Source organism: Xyrauchen texanus, chromosome 3, assembly GCF_025860055.1.
Source record: "Xyrauchen texanus isolate HMW12.3.18 chromosome 3, RBS_HiC_50CHRs, whole genome shotgun sequence".
Lineage (NCBI taxonomy): Eukaryota > Metazoa > Chordata > Actinopteri > Cypriniformes > Catostomidae > Xyrauchen > Xyrauchen texanus.
This window is the reverse complement of record NC_068278.1, coordinates 31,291,871-31,317,430: the sequence shown is the minus strand read 5'-3', so window position 1 is coordinate 31,317,430 and position 25,560 is coordinate 31,291,871. Positions and strand designations below refer to the sequence as shown.

Here is a 25,560-nt window from a genome sequence, read left to right as displayed (position 1 = left end):
TATATTTTATTTATATTTTGCAATTCTTTATTTTTGTTTGCAAAACTTTTTTTTTCTCTCGATACTTTATTTTACGTTTGTGATACTTAATTTTTGTTTTAAAAATGTTTTTTTTGTTTGCTCAATACTTTTTTTGTTTTGCAAAACTTTATTTTATTTTGCAATACTTTATATTTTTGCAAATATATGTGGCATGGAATTGATTCTATAGTTTTCAGATACAGCCGTTCCAATGAAACGTTCATTTTCCTCCTGCGGGTTGCCGTAGCTGCAGCAGTAGCGCGTTCCATTTTAGAACGTTTCATTCGAGACAACATGGCCGCTGCGGCTGGCCATTATTACGGCGACGGAGGCAGAGCAACAAAAAGACAGAAAACAGAGAGCGACGGAATGGCCACGGTAATCTAATTTTATTTCGTTTGCATGCTTGTAGAGCTAGATGTTATTTTTCCGAGTAAAAACGCGTTTTTGCTGTTTAAAGACGTGATACTACCTGGCTAGCCAGTTAGCTAATGGTCTATTTAGACTGTTCAGTTATAACAAAATGATATGATTGTGGAATTTATTTTAACCTATTATTAAACTATATCGGAAATTATCTTGTAATTGTCGTTAGGATGTCATATGTCCTTCACCGGATCCGATACAGACAGAAATGTTCTGTTCGGACCCGTTTCATTCATTGTTCAGTCATGCAGATCAGCCTCAGAAGTGAAAAATGCAGACTGTTTTTACAGACAATTATTAATTCAGCAGAATAGCTAATGTTGCCTGATAAATAAATAAAAAACTAGAACGTATTCAGCTTGTGAAACCTAACCATGGGTTGTAAGGTCTCATCCTTTGTGTTTCAGCAAGAATGCGATGTTCATTACACCAATAATCAGGGCCAGCCCAAGCCTTTATGGGGCACTAAGCAGAATTTCATTTTGGGGCGGGGGCCCTCTATTGACTATTTTCAATGCTTGATTATTCGTACACTGTTGCTTACATCATACCAATGTCTGCCAGGCATGTTTTACCCTTCTACAGTTTTTAATTGTAACAATAGCAAATCCACAAGAGTGGTCTGGTGTTAATTTGCACATTAATATTCAAAGTCTTACAGTACTAAGTGGCATACTTAATGTGGTGTACTGAAATGTAGCTAAATAAACTAGCCAACTTACCTAAAACAAGAAGATATGCTACCTAAGCTATGTTAATTAACTAGCCAGCTAACGTTAGCTCACAACATCGCCCTGCTACTTAACATACCTTTATCTTGCTGTTTTTCCTCTTCCTCGGCTTTCTTCTTTTTCCTTTACTCTGCACCAGAGGGATATGTAATTTTTTGTGAAATTGCTGTTTTGCTGCAATGCTGCTGCCTGTTCAATGTCTGACTGGGCTTGCGTCCTGCTGCCCGTTAACATAATATTGCATCTAATATTGCATTTTTGTATAATTACTGTTGTCCATATAAAATCAAGATGACGTTTCGTGTGCTCTTGGGGGCCCCCTGGTGGCCACACAGTTAGCTTATGCCTTGGGCCGGCTCTGCCAATAATACTAGTCTGTATCCTTATTTGTTACACCCTCTTGATTTTTCATAATTACTAAAATGCTCAATTAAATTGATGAAGATTAGTTTCAGCTTTATTGTAATTTTACAGAGCAGTAAACATACAGTGAGCATCTAACCAGAAGTGCACATTATGATAAGGTGCAATAGGCACTGAGGTAGGATGTAAATGGATGGGAAATGAGGTAAGAATTTATCAAAGGTACAAAATATGAGAGTGTCAGATGATCATTATTGTAGTGCAAAATAGCTGGCATAGTAATTTATAATGTGCAAGCAATAAATATATACAACTCATTTAGGGCATTTATTTGCAGAAAATGACAACTGGTCAAAATAACCTTGAATAATGGCAAGAAAGTTCATATTCATTTTTTAATGACGCAATCCATCTTCCTCTTGATCACATTCCAGAGGTTTTCAATGGGGTTCATGTTAGGGCTGGGCGATATAATCACAATGATTTTGCTGACAATGTAAAATTCAACAATATTGTGAATATCGCGATTATTTTAATGAGCCTTTTATTTGGCCATTACGTTTCATAGAGTGCATCAGTAGACTAATTTCACAATCCTTCAGGGCTGTATAATTCATCAAAATAACATCAAAATGGAGATATGATTATTTACCTGCCAAAGGCTACGATTAAATACAGATAAACATGGTCTGTGCGCTTCAGAATGAACTGGTGATGCGCTGATCTGTGTGCACGTGCAGGGCTCATGGGCTAGTATTTTTAGCATAGTTCAACTGCATTGTGATGTTAGGATCAGTGATGACTTGGGGGTGCTTCAGCAAGGCTGGAATTGGGTAGATTCATCTTTGTGAAGGATGCATGAATCAAGACACGTACAATTTTATCCTGGAAAAAACTTGCTTCCTTCTGCTCTGACAACTCTGAGGATCACTTTTTCCAGCAGGACAATGATCCATGCCACACAGCCAGGTCAATCAAGGTGTAGATGGAGGACCACCGGATCAAGACCCTGTCATAGCCAGAAAACCCATGGTGTTTAAACTTGCGTACTATTGTTTGTACAGACAAACGTGGTACCTTCAGGGGTTTGGAAATTGCTCCCAAGGTTGAACCAGACTTGTTGAGGTCCACAATTTATTTTTTGGCTGATTTCTTTTGATTTTCCCATGATGTCAAGCAAAGAGTTTGAAGATATGACTTAAAATAAATCCACTGGTACACACTATCAGAAGCTAATCGTCTAAAGGCTTGACATAATTTTCTTGAATTTTCCAAGCTGCTTAAAGACACCATTAACTTGTGTATGTAAAATTCTGACCCACTGGAATTGTGATATAGTCAATTAAAAGTGAAAAAATCTGTCTGTAAACAATTGGTGGAAAAATTACTTGTAATACACAAGGGCTGCCCCCAACCAAATCTTTTCCTAGTCAACTAGTAGTCGTTAGTTTAAGCCATTAAAGGACTATTTGTCAGATGTTTATGATATTCATTTAATTACTTCTATATTTTTTGGGTGGCATCAGAAAATGGTTTGATTTCCAGGGCTGTGAAAGAATGTTATAAGTAACATTGCTAACACTATTTTACATTACAGAGAAATACTAAACTGTAATAATAAGCCTAAAATATACATTTATAAATGTGTCTGGAGAAGCCAGCAGGAAGACTGTCTGAACATTTTGTTATAGTGAGAAATTTACATTAGTGTTGTGCCGGCAGACGATGATCTCTGGGATCGAATAGCTGATTCCTTTGATGATGGTAAGATGATATTTGGCATGTTTTCCCATTTAATGTATTAAATTATTATTATTATTAGGCTATTATCAAATAAATAATTACAAATAATTTGCTCGTAGACACTTGAAGAAACACTTTATAATTTTTTTAAGAACAGATGACAACAAAGCCGTCTATGGGCATGTATGACACACTGTTTGTATGGAGGCATGCGGTCTCGTGGAACACGCGCATGTAAAAGATTCTCACTCTTTGTTCCTGTCTTTTATTTTATTTTTTGCAAGAACAGTACTATGAGTGCTGCAAATCACCTCAGACATCTCCGCTCAGGAGGTGCTTTGAGTTCAGTTTGTTTTATTTCCACAGAGCAGTTTATAATGACCAAATGTCTGCAGCATATACATCTGTGATTAAAACATAAAATAACACAAACACATTCACCTCATACCTTGATTTATATTTCAGTGATTTATTATCATCATTTTAATTATTATTTTTACATTTATAATTGTTTTTATGTCTTCATTTGAAGACATAAAAGCGTCTGCCAAATGCATAAATGTGAAATTTGTGTAAGTAATTTTGTACCTGCATGTTTAGATGAATACTTGCAGTACATGGAAAAGTGGTTACTTATAATTGTTTTGATCACTTAATTATTTTAATTGCTTTTTCATTTCGTTTGGAGTGGAACTTGAATTTAGAAATGTATTTGAAAATTGTATTAATTTATTTAAAAACAAAAAAATTAAATCAAAGCAAAAAGAATATTCACCAATCCCTTAGCCCTGGGATTTCCAATGTAATTGGATATTGTGATTTTATATATATATTAGGGTTGTGCCGGTGGACGATATCATCGTCCATCGTGATGGCTGACCAACATCACGATGTAGAGCCACCATCGTGATGCCACGCCCCCTTTTGCGAGTCTTGCTAGTGTGACTCACTAATCCTAGTCTCTTCTATAGTTAACCTAAAAACTTTGCAGGGATTGCTCTGTAAATTAAATTGAGAATATAACTAATGCATATATGCTATTTTAAATACTGTAGTATATGCCAGAGACGTGACGGTTAGTCTGTGAAAATACCGTGTCAGGCAGGCTACACAAATATTGATCTTGACAGTGTTAGCTTCTTGTCATTTTTTACATGTCTTACACTGTACATTTAGATTAAAATATTTTATGTTGTAGGCTACAAGAAAATAGCCTTTATTAATTAATTATTAGTAGTTGTAGTGTCTCAGAAAATCTTGCTCATTGTCACATAGCTCTTGTATACACTGAAGCGGCAGTTTAAGATCAACCCAGACCAGCTGAACATCAAATAACTTTTGTCTGGTTAATACTTTTAAAGAAAACATTTCCTTGGCCATAAATCCATAATGTCAAATCAAATGAAAGAAACAAGGTGAATATGAATAACACACATTTATTAAAACATAGAAGAACAACAAATAAAGAACAAGAAAACGGGAACAACACTCAGACCGAAACTCGGCATTAACTTTTCACTTATAATTAGCAGCACAATTAACTTCAGCACAGGCTACAAAATAAATTATGTTATTGAAATATTGTAAAGTGGTCATATGAACTACACAAATGAACGTTTAAAAAATAATATGCAAAATCGAATAGCTCCGCAACGGGTGGCGAAAAATGCAGATTGGTCGTCTGCCCATCTTTTGCGCGGATCACACATGAGCAGATCTTGCACAAAACTTCGGACGGGTCCCTTGGCTGTCCACTCTCATCAGGTCTAAATCCATATAGGCGAAGTAGTACCCTTTTTAGCAACCAACACCAACGCCATTGTATCAACTCTACGTGGAAGGAAGCTACTTTTTTTCTTACGTGCAATAGCCTATATTAAAAAGCCCGGATGAGTACTAATTAGTTTGGCTAGTAAAATAACGAAATTATAGTTTTTCAGTAGAAAAAAAATATCTATATAAAGAGATATATTAAAATAAAAAGTGCTTAAAAGTGCACAACTCTTCTTAAGTGGAAGAAATATTTTTCCCCCTTACGTGCAACCTATTGGAAAGCGCGGATGAGTCAGTTGGGATAGTAAAATAACGAAATTATAGTTTTTAAGTGGAAAATAGTATTTATGTAAAGAGATATATTAAAATAAAAAGTGCACAACTCTTCTTAAGTGAAAGCTAAAAAAATAAATGCTTCACGTGTCGTGCAACCTACTGATAAAGCGCCGACGAGTCATTAGTTGGGTTAGTAAAATAACGAAATTATAATTTTTCATATAATTTTATAAAATTATATGAAATTATATAACCCCCCGCCCCTCCCCACCGACGATATCATCGTCCATCGCGATGTTTTACTGTCAACATCGTCAACTGCCAATTTAGGGGACATCGCCCAACCCTAATATATATATATATATATATAAAATCATATCAAATGGAGGGAACAAAAATATTCTCACACACGATGTATTTTCCCAGACAACAGAATACCTGACTCGTAGAGAATGCATGGATGAAGTAGGTTAGTTTCCAAAGAGATGTTCACAACTGTTGTAAAACCATGAACAACACATATTTTAATTGCACTTAATTTTTTCCAGTTTCGTTTGAATTTTCGGTTAAAATAAATAAAAAATAAAGTTCAAAGTTTGAAATCGAGGCATCTTGTTTTATTGTGTAGGCTTAACCCTAAATCTGCTTAACGAAAATGACCCCATAGTACAACCTAGCGTCGAACCAGCAGTAATACCGGTGTTCGTAGTTTTTCTGTGGAGTTTTTTTTTTCTGCCACCGACCAATCAAAACTTAGTCATCCAAGACTCTTCTCATAGATTATTGTTTGGTCTACTGTTAGGGGGCAGCCCTATCATACACCAAGTAGATGCCCTAAATGACTTGCTAATATTAAATGAGTGGTTAAAAAGTTTATTATTTAATGACTTCAACCTAAGTGTATGTAAACTTCTGACTTGTGTGTGTGTGTGTATATAAGTATACACCATTTGGATTTAAATAAGCAGATACTTAAGAGCCTATGATTGGATCATTATTGCAGTGACTCGTATGTTTTAGCTGGCAACAACCCCCGTGGGGACCCAGGGTAGAATAGGTCCCTTGCACCCCCTTGCTGATCGTAAGAGGCGACAAATGGGGCGACTTCTTTGCCGTAAGTTGCAACCCGACGAGGACGAGAACCTGGTATTTGAGGAATGTGTATGCTGCGGCTGACTCGGATCCAACACAATACTTTGGCTTTGAATTCACATAGACGGGAGGTTGAAAGGACCCGGTCCAATCAATCGGCTAGTCAAGATGTACCCGAAAGGGCTTTGGCTTAGGGTCAATTGAGTAAAATGAATTTCTTGTTCCTTTTGCTCAAGTATATCACCCCTGTATCCTTTGTTCATAACTGGAGGAGAACCACGACTCTGTGCTCCCCCCAGTTGGGCTCTGAGGTGGGTGGGGAGCAGGAGTAATTAAAATTACCCCAAAAAACAAACAAAACGACAGATAATAGAACAAATATTGGATGACGAATCAGATAATGGGTGTATTTACTCACAAAAGAGTAAAAATTTCAGAGATTTATACTGCTAGAATAAAAAATGACAGACATGCCGCTTACAAAATTGTCTCCATTTGCAATACAGAAAGCCATTTCGGGCATAGCAGGAACCGTTAAAGATGTTAAAAAGCTAAGATCCGGACAAATCCTAGTAGAATGCTCCAAGAAAAGCCATGCTGAAAACATAATGCGTGCAAATATGCTGGCAAATGTACCGATAAAGGCATTTTATCACCCATCATACAACAACAGTAAAAGATTTATACGCACTAGAGGGTTAAAACAATATGGATGAGTCTGAAATAGCATCAGAATTATTTCAGAACAGGATGTAACAGGATGTCAAGAGGATCACAATCAAAAAAGAGGAACAGATAATTAAGACAGACACTTATATTATTACCTTTAATGAATCCCAACCTTTGGAGAGGATCCAAACTGGATATGTGAGTGTACCGGTCAATATTTTTATTTCAAACCCATTTAGATGCTACAACTGTCAAAAATTTGGCCATGGTTCTGCTTTCTGCAAAAGAAAAGGAATCTGCTGCAACTGGAGAAGGACATGAACCAGGGTGTTCAGGACCACCAAAATGAAGCAATTGTTCAGGTATTCACCCAGCCTCAACAAAAGAATGTCCGATTTGGATAAAGGAAAACGAAATTCAGAGAATAAAATGTGTTGAAAGGATCAGCTACGTTGAAGCACAGAAAAAGGTTGAGTAGTCCCCATCCTTTAACCTAAGGAAAACATATGCTTCTGTGGTGAAACCAACCATGAGCACCACTGATTGCCAGACTGATTTGACCTGGGTGAACGGTGAGAAACCACAAAATGTCAGCAGCAGAACTTCTGACCCAATCAAAAAGAGGAATCAAGGAACACAGTCAAATAATGACAAATCAAACCCAAGCCAAGGAAGAAGAAAGATCATCAAATGAGCACAACCAGTCCTCGAGAGGGAAAAAGACTCCAAATACAAAAACTCAAGTCAACAAAAGTGAATCAAGAAAGAAAAACAAAAAACTGAATGTTTCAAGAATAACAATTTTGAATGACAGACTACAAATTCCCGAAGTGGAAGCTTGTCTCCAAAATCCAAAGGTAAAGTGCAGATACTTGTCTATACTTGAAAATGTAGAATTGTGTAAATCAGAGGAACTGTCATGGATTTATGGCAAACGTTTCAGAACTGCAGCAATTGGCAGCTATTTGTGCATCTGCAGCAGTAGTGATTGGTCCAAAATGTTTTGGCAAGTGTATTCCTGGAAAAGTTAAATTTTCACAGCAGAAGCTTGTGCATTATTACTAGCTTTAGAATAAGTTGAAAAGGAATATCAATGTAACTTTCTAATTTGTACAGATTTTAAATCCTGCCTGCACAGTGGCGTGTCCAGGATTTTATATTTGGGGTGGCAAAGGGGGGGCAAGAGCTGAATGAGGGGTGGCAACTAGGCTTCCCATGATATGTGTAAAAAAATAAAAATAAAAGTGTTATACTGGTTATGAGGGACATGTGCTTATTTTAATGAATTTCTGATGTTCAGAGAGGGCTAACAGTAAATTCTGAACTATCAGCCATTTCAACTGAAAGATGAAGGCTGTAATACTAACGTTGGATAAGACATCTTTAAAGTACAATCGTTTTCAATCTGTTTTTAACATTGTGTGTAGGAGTATGTTTTTGAGTGTGTGTGTGTGAGAGAGAGAGAGTGAGAGAGTGTGTATGAGTGTATGTGTGATAATGTGTGTGCATGAAAATGTGTGTGTAAGCATATTAATGGGGTAATCATGGAAAAAATGCCCTTGCTTTAGTGGAGATTACTGGTAGAAACAAACACTTGTAATTAAAATAAATTGATTCCTTAATTTGTACTCAAAGTGCATTTATTTATTCCTATTGATCAAAAAGATAAGGAATCCAGAATATTTTGATTACCAAACAATAAAACTTGCATTAAATTATGCATATTCTGCAAGATGCAGTATACTACTGTAACTGATTACAACAGTTACTGATAACTGATTTACAACAGCCACTAGGTGGACCAAAGTTCTTTACAGAACAACCAGATAGCCTAAATAATGCTGAAAATAATACCTGCATAACATCACATAAAACACAAATAAAAGCAGCAAAGCTAAGAGCAACCAGAGTAGCAAAACAGTATCAGACTGAAATATGAAATAGTCAAACATGTAAGGCAGCAGCCATTAACTCATTATCTGTACAAAGAAATCTGAATATGACACAGAGTAGTAGAAATTTTTAGTGGTGTAAATAGAATTTTTTCTAAAGCAATATCCTCATCAGTGTTTTATCAGCTTTTACTTCTGAAAATGTGCATATTTTTTATATTTATCCAATGGCGGTAATTATTTTTATGAAGGCCAATTTTAAAACCTTATTTAATGTATGCATTATCTTTCATGTCAAATGTTTACATTTGATCAATAAATCACGTGTTAATAGTAACACACTATAGCAATATACCAATCAAATTAAATAATGTATACTGCGAAATTACAAATGCAATAAATAATGTTATAAGATTAATGTTTTAATTTAACCTTTGGGCAAGAAGAGTGGAATATGTGCAAGAACAACAAGTTGTATGTAATTCATCCGGAAATTTCAAACAGACTTTTTATCAATTTTAAAACAAGATTTGATCAAGTGGTCTACACCAGATGTCGTATAGGTCAGGCAAATCTGACCCATGCCTTTTTGCTTAAAGGTGAAGACCCAACTCTATGTATGTTTTGTAATATTCCCTTATCTGTCAAACAGATTTTACTAGATTGTCCTGGTCTTAACACAAGTAGAATGCTCTTTTATGAAGTTACCTCATTAAAGGACTTATTTAATGAGATTGTGCCTGAAAAGGTTTTGGATTTCTTATCATATATTAATCTTAAAAAAAATATTGTATAATATGACTTGCTATTTATATTTGTTTTGTTTTTATTGTATTTATATGATATTTGTTTTTTGTAATTGAATTCTTGCCATGAAAATAGCTTTGATCGCTGACATGGCATTAAATAAAACATACTACTACTAATTTAACCTTTGAATATACAAATAAGACATTTTGGAAAAAAATGTATGATACTTTTGAACATCAAACTAAACTGCCAGTAGGTGGCAGCAAGTCACTTAGTCTAATAACTGAGTCATTGATTCACCCGATTCATTCAGAACGATGAATCATTTAGTAAAACACCGTTGAGTGCTGTTTTTCTTTGTTTAGAACTATTTTCGATGGTAAAATAGAACAAAAACGGTTAATAATGTGTCTAAAATGCAAATAACTTAATATGAACTACTTGTTTATTTAACTTAAATCAATGTAACGTTTGCAATCGTAATAATATTCGGCAAAACATAGTCATGTTATTAATAATAAACTCAACATTTTGAATGTATGTTTCTTCTGTGAGTTTTGTTATGCTCATTTGGTTTGATTTCTCCACTAAAGTCTCTCACAAAGAGACAGGCTGCGCTGGCCTCAGCTTTACCAGAAATACACTGTTATCCATTTGTAATCGCTGTCTAACGTTAAATGTAATAAAATCAGAACCGTTCTTGCTTTTCTCCTAGTTATTTTTCTCACTGAAGTTTTAATCAGGCTACTTGTCCGGTCAGGCAAGTAAATGTCTTTACTTACTTGCCCTTTCAAAAAAATCCACTTGTGTCGCCATGGACAATGTCAGTCAGTAGGCCTAATGAGCTAACGATAGCAACTTTGCATTGATTGAAAATATACATAAGTCATTATAACAACCACCACTCAGGTAAATTTTGTAGATTAACGAGCAAGATAGACACATGATTGACTTTACCTGTTTCTGTGCATTAAAAAGAGAACAGTCTAAACGGCTTCAGCCTGGTGGTCGTGGGCCTGCCACATGTTGTAGTTTTGGTGAAATGATTAAAGAATGGGGAGGGGTGAACTTAAGATATGCCAGTGACATCACTATATGACGAACACTGTCCCAATAAATATTATTTAGTTTGCACAGACATTTTATTGCTTTGCCATTTTAATATTTGCTTAGGCTATATTTGCTTTTGATACATTTACATTTTAATAGTAATTAGTAATTAATCCCAAACCAAGTAAGATCATCTTGGAGATATGTTAAATGTTGAATATATGTTTTAATTATGTTTATGTAAAATTAAATAAAAAGCTTTTAATATATTAATTTAAAAACATTTATATAGTTAATATATATTCTCCACATGCTTTTTTTGTCAAGTTTTGTCTCCTGAAATCACTGTGATTTGAATGACAATTTCAATACCATTACACCTGTCAGAATATGCGATTTAAATGAAAAATTTGCTTTCGTATTCGTGGAGATTCTCACAACTATAGGCTACTCGGAGTCCACTCTGGACAAGAGGAGCGCATTCTTCCTCCGAGACGAGTCCGCGCGCAATCCAGTTAGGCTACTGCAGCAGCGCTCGCTGCGCTCCGTCACCCGTGGATTTACCGATCTGCCGTTTACACTAGCCTGCTGCAGGGGCAGAAATGCACTTTATCTACATAATAAAGACATCAGACTTAAAACTAAAACTATTGTGAATTATAGATCATATTTGATAAGTACTTTTCGTGACCCAATCGATTGAAGTAGCCTAAGATGGAGGAAGTTAAGCCGATGCCCCTCCGTATCCGAGCTGTCATCTGGGGTGGCAAATGGGGTGGCAAAGCTATTTTTTAGGGTGGCAGCTGCCACCCCGTGCCACCCTTGTGGCCACGCCCCTGTGCCTGCAAGCACTCGAAGCTCTGAAAACAGAACACCCTACAAATATTAGCATAATAATAAAAGTGGACTCCTTAAAAATTCAAGATTTTAATATTGTCTTTTGTTAGATACCAGACCATATGGGACTGGCTGGCAATGAACAGGCAGATAAAGCGGCTAAGGATGTACTTCAGTTGTACATGACAGTATGTAATATACCAGAATCTGATGTTAAACCTATATTGAATATGTACATTCACAGCCAATGGAATGAATGTGTATGTATATATATATATATATATATATATATATATATATATATATATATATATATATACAACAAACTACATGTAGTGAACCCAGTACTAAATCAAGGAGTTTATATTTCCTCTTTGAAAATAGATATGACCAGGTTGTATATACGAGATGTCGAATTGGTCATTCAAGACTCACTCATTCATACTTATTAAAAGGGGAAGAGGAACCGGTTTGATCTATGCAAGACTTTCTTGAGGATAAAACATGTTTTGATAGAATGTCCATATCTAAATTATATTAGAAAATGCTTTTATTCAGAAAATATATTTATGGATATTTTGAGAGGTCTCTCCAGGAAAACTTTTAGAATTCCTTTCACATACTAAACTGAAAAACACTATATAATTTGTATTACTATTACTGTTATTTTTGTTATATATAAACAAACATTTAAAAAACATTGTTTATTTTGTACACTGTTGTCTTTGCCATGAATATAGCCATTGCTGCTGATATGGCATAAAAAATATAAATAAACCAGCTGGCAACAAATTTTTAACCCTAACTGATGCTGTGTGTAGCTTCTCATTTCTTAAACAACCATGTTGGAAGACGTATCCGGTGGTCGTAGAAAAAATGTTACTGTGTTTCAGAAGGGGAATTGACAGTAAAACTCAGGGCTATTGTTTAAATGTGAAAGAGCATTTCTACACACACAATGTGACAAGAACTTACATGATTTTGACTAAAAAGGTGTGTAGCCACAAGAAAGCCACTTGTTAGTGAGGCTAATCAGAAAAAAATGACAACATCAATTTGCTAGGGAGCATAACGATTGGACTGTGGAGCAATGGAAAAAGGTAATATGGTCTGATGAGTCCAGATTTACCCTATTCCAAAGCGATGGTTAAGAAAGGAAGCGCATGAAACGATGCACCCGTCATGCCTAGTGCCCACTGTACAAGCATCTTGGGGCAGTGTTATGGTCTGGGGTTGCTTCAATTTGTCAGGTCTTGGCTCTACCATCTCACAGGACCTGAAGTGGGAGATACACATCGACTCCATTGTGAAAAAGGCCCAGCAGAGATTGTACTTCCTTCGCCAGCTGAGGAAGTTCAACCTGCCACAGGTGCTGCTGATACAGTTCTACTCAGCTGTCATTGAGTCTGTCCTCTGCACTTCTATAACTGTCTGGTTTGGTGCAGCTACGAAATCAGACATCAGAAGACTACAAAGGACAGTTTGGTCTGCTGAGAGGATTATTGGTTGCCCCCTGCCCCCCCCTTCAAGAACTATACACTTCCAGACTGAAGAAAAAGGCTAGTAAAATCACTCTGGACCCCACTCACTCTGCCCACTACCTTTTTGAACTGTTGCCTTCTGGCCGGCGCTTCAGAGCTCTGAACACCAGAACCGTCAGACACAGGAACATTTTTTTTCCCTCAGGCCATCCATTTAATGAACAATTAAATTACCCCATTGAGCAATAATTATGTGCAATACACAGTTCAAGTCTATTTATATTATCCAACATATCCACTTCTGCCATTACTTACATTGCTCTGTACATAATATACTGTATTTTTGTATATCTTGTATAACAGATTGTAATAGCTTTGCACTAGGTGTGTGTATGTGAGTATTTATGAAGGTGAGTGTATGTACTTATATGTATAACTATTTATTTTTTATTCTCTTATTTTTGTTTTAATTACCTATGTCTTGCTGCTGTTTTTGGTATTGTTTGTATTGTTGTACACTGGAAGCTCCTGTCACCAAGACAATTTCCTTGTATGTGTAGGCATACTTGGCAATAAAGCTGATTCTGATTCTGATCAATGTTATGCAGCAATAAGATGAAATCAGTACTTCAATGTACTCAATGACCAGGTTATACCATCAATGGATTTTTTTTTTTCTTCCCTGACAGCACAGCACATTGCGGGTAGATGAGCAAAATTACCTGCGCATTAAATACATGGATTTGGACGAGGAGCTTGTGGACTGGATTCAGCCTTATCGCATTTTGCGGATGGCTGGTGTTATTTTCACACCCTGGCCACTGTTTAATATATTTGGTGACTTCCCAGATCCATGGTTTTGCCATTTCCCAAATTTGTCGATCATTGTCTGTTTGCAATCGGCATCGGATCTTTGTGAGACATCGTCGATATCAGATTATTACATCATCCTATCACTCCGTCCTAATGTGAATCAATATATACGCTAATCATGTTGAAACTGTACAATTAAATAAAATACTAAGTTATTGATTTTGCACAAAATTTGTTATTCTAGTTATTGTATTTTCTTTGGCTTTATCATTCATGAGGAATCTTGTTTATACCATGGGTTGACCTAATCTCTCACCCTGCCCTTTTTATATGCAGGAGGGTTACGATGACCCGCACAAGACCACACCCTCACTTGTAGTGCATGTAAGGGGGCTAATTGACGGCATTACCGAGGCTGACCTGGTGGAGGCACTACAGGAGTTTGGCACCATAAGGTAATGACCACCCTGTGAATGAAAATAATTTTTAAATTTTGGGGGAAAAGTAGATGAATTAAAGGATTGGCACCCGTCATAAATACAAATCCAACCCATCAAATGCAATTTCTAGTGCAAGGAAAATTAAAGGGTAATCGTGTCAACACGGTCTACACTCTACCCTTAAGAAACCAAATACATAGTTATGCCATGAATTACATCCTAATTCAGTTATTACAATTTCTTATGTTTGTGTGAAGAAATTTGGGAGGAAGTTAAGTCTGTTGCCCCTTTTCCATTCTTTGCTAGTGTGACAGAATAGGGTGAGATTTCAGCAAAAACAGGCAGTGGATTTGACATCCCCTAGTGGCTAGTGAGACATTAGACCAGGGGTGTCCAAACTTTTTTTAGCGAGGGCCAAATACAGAAAAATAAACAAAGGGCCGGGCCACACACTATATTGACACATGAATACTGCGTTTTTACGACCTGGCTTGTTACTCAAGGTCTCAACATAAAAAGGAACAGGAACAAACAGTTTATGTTTTAACATTTAAAATTAATAAAGAACTGTTTATTATTAAAGTAAAAAGTGTGGTATGAATTAAATACAATGTCAGTTGTGTGTGTTTGCAAAGAGTCAGGTTAATAACTGGAATTGCATTGCCCGTGCACTGGAACGACAGGCCTGCAGGTGGCACAGGTGGTCGTAACATTGTAACTCACCTATAATGTGAAGAACATTGCACTCAGTGTACATATATCAATGTATAGTAAAAAACATGTGACAATTTGCCCCAGGTTGACATTTATGAAAAAAATACTCTTGTCCTGAAAACCTTTCAGTTTAAAAACTACCTTCAAAAAATGTATATTGAACTTTCAGTTTCACAAAAAAATATTTTATTTTAAGGTTAGGTGGATTATACAGTGCATCCTAAAAGCCTCACCTCCGCTCTCTTTTACCTTGGCGCACACCATCGATGCCATTCCTTTGCGATCACCCGTCATGGCCGGAGCTCCATCCGTTGTTACTCCACAGAGCTTGTCCCATTTAAGCCCCATCTTTTCAACTGCCTCTGACACAGCTTCAAAAATATCTCTACCCGTCGTTGTGCCTTTTAGGCTCATCATATCAAGCAGCTCCTCCGTACAGCAAAAATTATCATCTACTCCCCGCAAAAAAATGAACAGCTGCGCAGTGTCTGTAGCATCTGTACTCTCATCGCATGCTATCGAGTAAAAATCAAAAGCACCAGCTTTGTCTCTCAGCTGAAGTTTCGCGTTAGCTGACAAGTCCTCGATTCTCCGCACCACTGTATTTCTGGATAAGCTCACGTTGTTGAAATCCTGCACTTTCTCCGGGCACATTATTTCTGTGACTTTGATGAGGCACTGCTTTATGAAACCACCGTCTGAGAACGTTTGCCGTGCTGGGCAATAAGTTTAGCGACTTCATACCTTGCTGTTGTGGCGTTTTCCTGTATTTTGTTAGCACGAAAAAAAACTGTTGTTGAGCTTGCAGACTAGCTGCCATTTGCTTGACTTTCTGTGTTCGTTCGGCACCGGTGTACGATGTGTAGCTCTGATGTTTGGTTTCATAGTGCCGACGGACATTATAGTCTTTCATCACAGCAACATCTTCATTGCAAATCAAACAGACACACTTTCCGTTGATTTCTTTGAAAAAATATTCATTTTCCCACCCTGTTTGAAATCTTCTACACTCACTTGCTATTTTTCGTTTCTTGGGTGCTGCCATTTCCCAATAGCGTCTGGCTGCAGACTTGCACTCTCAGACTTGCACGCTCAGACACGAGCGCTTCCGCTGCAAGTGACGTCACTTGCACGCTCAGACACTAGCGCTTCCGCTTCAGCGTAAACTATTGACTTGTTAAAAGTTTAAATAATTTAAATCGCTGGTACAATTTTCTGAATTGGCTGCAAAATGACAATTTCATTATTATTATTATTACTGAACAAAACGAGCTAATGCCTGTCAGTCTAACTCTGTTTACTTTAAACAAAGACTGGCTGTGTCGGATTGAGAACAGATCATTCAAAAATCGTTTCGTAAACATTATATATATATATATATATATATATATATATGCTTTTTCGTTACATGATAACATTTTTACATTTTACCTTAATATACGCTATTTTTTTATCTCTGATACAAATAAAAAAAAAATAATGTTATGCCTAACAACCACTCACGGTATTACATACATAAAGGAAACTATTTAATAGAGTGCTATTACATGGTTTGCACGTTGAACCCAGTGTAGTTCAATAGCGTTTGGACCGTCCCGTCCTGTTTTAATGTCTACATTTTTGGTACAACACGTACTGTAAAATACATGCAATATTCGGTCATTCGACCTTGCATCTCAGTTCAGTTCAGCACAGCTCATTACATTAGCGGAAGCGCTTGTGTCTGAGCGTGCAAGTCTGAGCGTGCAAGTCTGACAGTGCAAGTCTGCAGCCAGACCCTTCTCGCCATTTCTGGTGACTCGCGGTAAAAGTTTTTCTAGCGGTAACGGTTGAGAAGCACCGTTTCTGTGGCTGGCTGCCTGGCTCCATCTAGTGTTGAAACTGAGAAGTGCAACAGAGTTGAGCTCAAGCTTCTTGTGTGGGCCATATTCAATTATATTTTCAGAATTTGCCGCGGGCCAATAAAAACTGGACCGCGGGCCGTAGTTTGGACACCCCTGCATTAGACTAACAGGAAACATGATTTTAGTACTAATCAGAGCTCTACAGTGCAAGCATATTACTGCGTGCAAATTGGAAAAATTATCTAACACCCACACTTATGAACCTATACTGTAGCCCGCTATCAGAATAAAAACTCCCTAATGCATCTAACCTCATATGCAAAGTATTTTTAACCCTACTATTGCCTCAAAATCTGCATACACCTTTTGCATTTACAGATCGTTTTGACCCGGTTGAGTTTTAAGCTCAAACAATATTCTTAATCAAATTGTTTTCATCAAAAGCCAGATTGTAACTCATTGTTAACTGTTAATACATGTAAAAAGATCTATATTTTTGGCATGTTAACTGAAAAATATAAATGTTATGTATGATGTCTTATTTTAAATTTAGAAATTCTTTAACATTTCAAAATATACATTAACTTCCGCTAAACCAGTGTGATACATGTAAAGCTGTATTTTTTATTTTTTTTGTCAAGGTTTATATGAAATTTCATTTTACTGAACATTGCATTAAATTTATATAAATATTTAAAGTGAGAATTTATAGTAATTCTACTATTAACGTCCATATTATTTAATTACACATTACTGCTGGAAAACAACTCTAGTCAAAATCAAAGCAAACCAAATAATTGTTTTTGCCAACCAAACAACATCAAAACAACTACACAACATCTGTACTTGTATACAGTGTTTTTAAACTAAATGTATTCTGTTTATTGTATGAACTGCTGAATGTTAAAGGAATAGTTTCCCCAAAAATGGAAATTCCCTTATTATTCACTTACCCTGATGCCATCCCAGAGTTGTCTTTTTCAGCAGAACACAAATTAAGATTTAGTCAGTTCCTTATAATGTGGTCGGTGCCAGCACTTTATCGGTTCAAAAGTCACATTTAGGCTGCATAAAAGGAATCCATGCGACTCCAGTCAATCAATGAAAGGCTTTTGAAGTGAATCGATAGGTTTATGCAAGAATCAAGTCGATAATTAAAACTTTTTTTAAACTTTAATTTGGTGCTTCCATCCAGGATTCTGATGCTGTTTGAAATGGTCAAACTATCGCATGATGTTTGTTCATCTGTTGCTAATTATCGCTGCTTCCTAATTCTCGTGTGAACTCTCCTCCCTTTTGGCAGTTTTTCATTTTATATAGTTTATTTGTTATGTTTGTTGCATCTGTTTTGTCAGTTCTGTGTGTGCTTGTGTGCGTGAGTGAGTGTGTATGTGGGTGCATGATTATAAACAAGATGCAGTCCCATTTTTCAACTATATTGTGTGCGAGTATGGGAAAGAGGCTAAATGTAAGTAAAGTATTTTTAAGAAAAATCTCATTCATAAATGTGTGAAAATATAATGTGTAAAACCACAATTGAAGTCAAAATTGACCCTGTAACACAAAAAAATGTAACAATCTTATAAGTTTCTTTATACCTCAATGTTCTCAAAAAATCTGAAAAAAAATTATTGATATTCATTTTAGTAGTCTTGATAGTCAAATGTTTGGTTCCCATACAAAAAACTATACAAAAAAAATTATGATTTACCTTTACCGGGTCTAAAATGACCCAAACGCAATAGAAGGGTTAAAAAGTGGTGTCATTTTTGCATTAAAGGAATAGTTCACACAAAAATGAAAATTATTTTATCATTTACTCATCCTCATCTCATCCCATTTTTCTACTTGTGAAAACAAACAAATATTTTTAGAAGAATATTTTGGCTCTGTAGATCCATACAATACAAGCGCAAAATTAGTTACATTTTGGTCTGTTCTCACCCAAAACCAACTGCATCGCTTCAGAAGACATGGATTATACTACTGGAGTTTTATTGATTATTTTTATGCTGACTTTGTGCTTTTAGGACCTTGAAAGGTCTAGTCACCATTCATTTGGATTGAATGGACCAACTGAGCTCAGATATTCTACTAAAAAATCTTTCAGCAGAAGAAAGTCACACATCTGGGATTGCATGATGAGAGTAAATGAGAGAATTTTCATTTCTGGGTGGACCATTTCTTTGAGTTGTTTTCTAACTCTCGTATGGTTGCGAGAACTCTTCTCTCTCACGCAAATGCAGAGATATAGAGAGAGTGAAGATGCATAGGCAGATATACCATGTAAAGCTGGTTTAAGCAGAGTTTCTTGCTTTTTATTTTTTTTTTAAGTCAAAATGATGGACAGTGTTTTGAATTATGACTGATTGATGAATGTTGTAAAAACATGGTGCTCATGCGTAAGATTCTGAGAAAACCGTGAGATGTGTCACAATGGTCAAAGACATCCTGTCTAGCACAGGTTTTCATTGAAATTCAATAAAAAAAAAATGCATATATGGATTAAGGATGTGCACAAGTAATCTACTAATCGAGTAGTTGTCTTATTTTGAAACCGCCCTTGGTAATGTTTGTGAATAAAACAAAATATAAATATCACGTACGTGTCATTCTTGACCTGGTTAACCGACATTTTAATTTGCGAATAATTCATTGCAAAATATTTTTTTGTGGGTTAGTGTACTCCACTACAAAATTACCTGAAAATACTCATTCCTAATACGGATGCAGGAACGCATCTTCAATAAAATTGTGAAGTAGTTTGTGCATGTCATAGAAAATATATTGTCACTTTCATAAAGAACCTGATCACTAAGCATACTTGCATTGTAACCTGCATAACAGAAGTAAATACAACTGATAATACTAAATCTTTCATGACATGAAAGTGTGGAACTACTAATCCGTTAAGAATTACAGATATAATGTTTGTTACTGGCAAATGTAAGTATGAAATATCATATATTTATTTTTTGTTTATTAGATGCTCAAAGGTCTTATTGTGTTTGATACTGCCTGTAGGATTAACGTTAAAAATAACAATGTTTGAAATGTTATCAGATAAAGTGTTCTTTGTCAAGCACCAAGCATCTTTTGTTTCCGTATTCTTTAATAATTCTTTAAAAACTGACCTCTGACTATGCTCCTTACATTTTTTACTTAAGGGGACAAACGCTCCTAAACAAAAATGTTCGCATAGAGCCCAGAGTATACTTGCAATGGAAGCCAAACTCACCTTTTGTTGGAGAATAGCCTTTTCTATTGGCTTTTTAGTGAATTTGTAATGCAGCTCTGCAGAAATAGTGCAAATGCAAATCTATTCAGCAAGAGGCATTGACATGATGTCCAAATTGTCTTTCAGTTATGTTGTGTTGATGCCGAAGAAGCGGCAGGCACTGGTGGAGTATGAGGACATGAGTGGCTCCAGTAACGCAGTGACATATGCTAACAGTAATCAAATCTACATCGCTGGCCGGCCATCATACATCAATTATTCTACCAGTCAGAAAATCTCTAGGCCAAGCGACTCTGATGACACACGGAGCGTTAACAATGTACTGCTCCTCACCATCATGAACCCTATCTACCCCATTACCACGGTAAGTTGTACCAATATTGTTCAACATGGCGACATATTGTGAGTGGATGCTGAGCAGATTCAGCCATCAACTGTCTGTCTCTATCTGCCCATTTAATTAACCTCAAGAGTGTTGTCATAGTATTGTGTGATTTCTTAATTCCTTACTATGAGACATTTTTAATGCATGGACCTTAAACTAGACAAACATAAGTGCTGTTGTTGATACATTGTCATTTCTTTTCTGTAGGATGTTCTCTACACCATTTGTAATAACTGCGGCCCTGTGCAAAGGATCGTGATTTTTAGGAAAAATGGAGTTCAAGCGATGGTTGAATATCCCTAAGCAAAATGACTTCAGTCTTCTCTTAATGTGGTTTTATTTCTTCAACATAAATTGGGTTTATTTTATCAGATTAAACCCAGTCATAGTGTAGTTTAAGGTGAATATTCTAATAATGCCTTGATTAGCCAGCCCTCCTATTGTATAAGATATACCCCTGTTGAATCTAAGAAATGTTGTTCTCCTTGACTAAAGTCACATTTGACTCAGTCCAGAGTGCACAAAGAGCAAAAGCCTCTCTCAACGGAGCCGATATCTACTCAGGCTGCTGCACCCTTAAAATCGAGTACGCCAAGGTTAGTGCCCCACAACTTTACATACATTGATCAGCCACAACATTAAAACCACTGACACGTGAAGTGAATAACATTGATTAGATCATTACAATGGCACCTGTCAAGAGGTGGGATATATTTGGCAGCAAGTGAACAATCAGTTCTTGAATTTCATGTGTTGGAAGCAGGAAAAATGGGCAAGTGTAGGGATCTGAACAAATTTGACAAGGGCAAAATTATAATGGCTAGACGACTGGGTCAGAGCATCTCCAAGACTGCAGGTCTTGTGGGTTGTTTCCGGTGCACAGTGGTTTGCATCTACCTAAAGTGCTCCAAGTAAGGACAACCAGTGAGTCATGGGCGTCATGGCTCATTGATTTGCGTGGGGAGCGAATGCTAGCCCGTCTGGTCCAATCCCACAGAAGAGCTACTGTAGCACAAATTGCTGAAAAACATAATGCTGGCCATAATAGAAAAGTGTCAGAACACACAGGGCATCGCAGCTTGCTGCGTATGGGGTTGCATAGCCATTGACCAGTCAGTGAGTGCCCATGCTGACCCTTGTTCACTGCTGAAAGCACCTACAATGGGCACGGGAGCATCAGAACTGGATCATGGAGCAATGGTAGAAGGTGGCCTGGTCTGATGATTCACGTTTTCTTTTAGATCATGTGGACGGCCGGGGTCGTGTACATCATTTACTTGGGGAAACCTTGATGGGTCAGAGCTGTTTTTGGCTGCATGAAGGGGACCTACATGGTGGTTTTAATGTTGTGGCTGATCGTTGTATCTCATACTGCTTTTACTATACAGTGCCTTCTGCAGGCCTGGAGTCAATAACTTAGTCATTCTGTTGAAGATGTACAGTTCACCCAAAAAATTATCTGATAATTTACTCACCCTCATGCCACCCCAGATGTGTATGATTTTCTTTCTGCAGAACACAAATTAAGATTTTTAGAAGAATATTTCAGCTCTGTTGGTTCTTGCAATGCAAGTGAATGGGTGCCAAAATGTTGACACTCCATAAAGCAAACAAAGGCAGCAAAATACTAATTCATAAGACTCCAGTCAATTAATGTCTTCAGAAGTTATATGATTGGTATGGGTGAGAAACAGATCAAGATTTAAGGCCATTTTTGGAAATTCTTCTCCCTGGCCAGTAGGGGGCATATTGAAAACACAAGAACAACAATGTGAAAGTTGAAGTAGAGATTGACTGAGCAGGGAGGAGAATTTATAATAATTTTAGGAGCTTCAAACTTTTGGAACCATAAATAAAAGATCTAAGGAATTCTTCGAAAAGTCTTCATTTGTGGTCAGCAGAAGAAAGGAAGTCATACACATCCGGGATAGCATATTGGTGAGTAAATAATGAGATGATATTCATTTTTGGGTAAACTATTCATTTAAAGTCACAATGATTGTCTACAACATGAAATTTGATTTGTGAATGAACTTAAATCATCCCTTCAGTTTTCCAATGAGAAATGGAGCTGACTTAAATCAAGCATTGAGCATTAAGTGTATGTAAAAGTGATAGTTCACCTAAAAATCTTAATTTACTCTCCCCATGTCGTTCCAAACCCATATGGCATGAATTCTTGCTTGGATCACAAAAGGAGATAATTTAGCAGGATGTCCAATCTGCTCTGTGCCTGGTCATTATTCATTTTCATATTAATTCTTTACCATACAATGAAAGTGAATGGTAACCAGTGACAGAGCAGCTTAATTATCTCCTTCACTGAAAACCCTAATAAGTTAGCAGAACTCAAAAAATGTTAGGCAATCAGTTACATCACATTTTTAAGTTTAAGTTAACAACAGAAATGACAGATTTTTGTTTTTGTACTATGCTGTACATTTGTATTTGTACATGCATGTTAATTGCTCTTTAAATATTGAGTAAGCTAACTTACATATTGATGGCAATTAACTTTAAATTGAAATCCTTTGGTAATTTTATTACTTCAAGTAGGGAATATTACTAGCTAGCAAAAGCTAGAACTTGCAAGTACAGTGAATGCTTGCATGCTGAATGCATAATAATTGCTGGGAAATAGAGAGTCCAATGCTTTTTGCCTTGATCTAGCACCTGTTGTAGAAGTGTTGGATGTGCGTGCATTCCCCCCTTTAAAGATAAATCCCCTGCAATGTTTCAGTTAATTTAAGTTCCTGTACATTGTAAGAGACAAGTTTATTCAACTAAAAACAATTAAACAATTCAGATTACTTAAAAGTTGTCAGTTTTGTGAACCCAAAAGAAAGTTCATTTATTTAAACTAATTTGTATTATGTACAATTATTTTGAGCATAAGGGGTTTCGGTGTTTTGTGTTCCAAGCAAGAAAGTATGTCATATGGATAGGAACAACATGAGGTTGAGTAAATTGTTTCATTTTTGGGTAAACTGTTATAGTGCCTTATTAGTGACTTTTGGGAGTACATGTAAACCTCATACAAACTTATTCCTAATGAAATCTTACTCTTTATAGCCAACCCGTCTCAACGTCTTCAAAAACGATCAGGATACTTGGGACTACACCAATCCCAATCTGAGTGGCCAAGGTACTGTACTTCTCATGCACTCGGTCTGTGCTTCTCTATATGATTTATGGGGATGGGGGGGTGTGGACTGGCCTCCTTTAGTGACTTCCTTGGGAACTTTAAAGTAACCACAGTACCAGGTAATTTCCCTCGGACGTCACTTCAGTGACACTGCTTTATTCTTGCTTGCTTCTCTTTGGATTATAATACATGTTTCATTAAGTTATAGTTGCATATAGACATGTTCTAACATCACTCATCACTCCTATTAAAAAAAAAAACTACTCACAAATGTGTTTATTTAAAGCAAAGACATGCACCTGAGTAGGCATGATGATCAAACTGAAGTGCACATGTGACAAACGTACACTGTGACTTCATAGTGACAAACATACACTGGTCTGTTGCGCATGTCACCTATCTCGTGTTAAAGCACAAGTATTTCTCTCAAACACACAGAACCTGACAAGCAGGCACTCCTTTCACTTGTACTCTCACTAAGCATGACACAGCATCCAGCATACTACATGATGGAGATTTAATTTTTTTTGTGTGGTAGGCTTTATTCAGAGTAGCACCGCATTACATTTTTTACAGGAATGAAAGCAAGGCTGTGAGAGATTAATGGCATGCATTGTGTAAAGGTCCTAGATCACATCTAATTCTCACAACTTGTGATTTGACGTTTTTATTTTTGCCAACTGAAATTTGTTTTGATGAAAATTAGAATGTTTCCTTCAGTGTTTTGACAGCTGAAAGATCAACACCAATTTAATCAAAATTGCAAGCCATTAAAGACACTTAAGTCTATTCCTCACAGACTTAGACTCAAAAATCTAATACGGTGCTATTTTGAATAAGTTCTATGGGGCAAGTACATAAAATCGCAGGCTTGGACTCCGGTCTTTTCTAGTGGAGAAACTGGATCGCTCAGGAGACACTTTTTTTTCCCAGATTGTTGCATTTCACTCTGTGTACTGTTTGATAGTTGATTTAACATACAAAATGTTCGCCAGTGGTCCAATGGTCCGTTTAATTTTCTACAAGAAAAAAACAATTTCTCTCAGGGTGAAGTTGCTGATATTGAAATAAGAGGTCAGGTTATTTTTTTGTATTTGTTTTTGTCCATACAAACACTTGTTAGGGCTTAGAAGGCAGGCACTCTTAGATCAGTATTCATTTAAGCTCATGTGCTTAAACTAGCTGCTAAACACATTGTACATTGTCAGTATTCTCAGTCCTGTGCAACAACACATTTCAGTTACTGTCCAATCACAGCACTTCAACATGCCACATGGAACAATGAAACGGAACAATAATGAACTCGCAACAACTTAAATGCTTCAAAGATGACAATTTCATTAGAAACATCTCGACACTCAAGATATCCTTCCACTCTGCTAACATCTCCATTCTCCACAAAGGTGGCTGCTATCTCTCGGAATTAATGTCACATTTTGGGGGTTGAAATAATCACGTTGGATAATATATTACAGGCAGTCATTGAAGATCTTCCTTCCCACAACATGCACAACATGAAGCGGTACAGATACACAGAATGAGAGAAGAATTATACAGATATCTTCATCACATTCCCTGCCTAATGTCATCATGTTTCTTGGGTGTTTGGGATACTTTTGCACTTGCTTCTCTTCTCTTTCCTGAGATCAACATGCCAAGCTGACATTGCCCTGACAACACACCATGTCAAGATTTTTGCAACACATCAAAACATATCGCTTAATATTTAAGCAGGGATCATCATGAAAACATGGCATTGCCTTCACAACACAAGCCAAGATTGCTCTGACACAAAGTGGCCGCGCAGGTTCTCCTTGCGCGCAATGGGTAGTGAACATCATGATTTAATACATGACAGATATTATAACAACAACACA

The 25,560-nt window shown here is 36.6% G+C and overlaps 2 protein-coding genes across 2 annotated transcripts in view; one reads left to right on the top strand and one right to left on the bottom strand.

Moving 5' to 3' along the window:
• The first annotated feature begins 239 nt into the window (after positions 1 to 239).
• LOC127621033 (heterogeneous nuclear ribonucleoprotein L-like) overlaps positions 240 to 25,560 on the top strand; it is a 34,465-nt gene continuing 9,144 nt past the window's right edge. Inside the window, exons 1-6 of the mRNA XM_052094458.1 lie at positions 240 to 399; positions 14,254 to 14,372; positions 20,280 to 20,517; positions 20,746 to 20,833; positions 21,040 to 21,134; positions 23,611 to 23,683. Of these exons, the coding sequence (XP_051950418.1) occupies positions 316 to 399; positions 14,254 to 14,372; positions 20,280 to 20,517; positions 20,746 to 20,833; positions 21,040 to 21,134; positions 23,611 to 23,683 (697 nt within the window). The 5' untranslated portion in view covers positions 240 to 315. The remainder of the gene's footprint in view (positions 400 to 14,253; positions 14,373 to 20,279; positions 20,518 to 20,745; positions 20,834 to 21,039; positions 21,135 to 23,610; positions 23,684 to 25,560) is intronic.
• LOC127621193 (general transcription factor II-I repeat domain-containing protein 2-like) lies at positions 1,993 to 15,799 on the bottom strand. Its single transcript, XM_052094704.1, has 2 exons — positions 15,305 to 15,799; positions 1,993 to 2,550 (listed from the first exon to the last, which is right to left on the bottom strand). The coding sequence occupies exons 1-2, from the start codon at positions 15,723 to 15,725 to the stop codon at positions 2,543 to 2,545; spliced, it is 429 nt and encodes a 142-aa protein (XP_051950664.1). The 5' UTR covers positions 15,726 to 15,799; the 3' UTR covers positions 1,993 to 2,542.

Bases quoted from the DNA above. Each gene is read 5' to 3' on its own strand.
- LOC127621193 (XM_052094704.1), bottom strand. From the start codon at position 15,725: ATGTGCCCGGAGAAAGTGCAGGATTTCAACAACGTGAGCTTATCCAGA.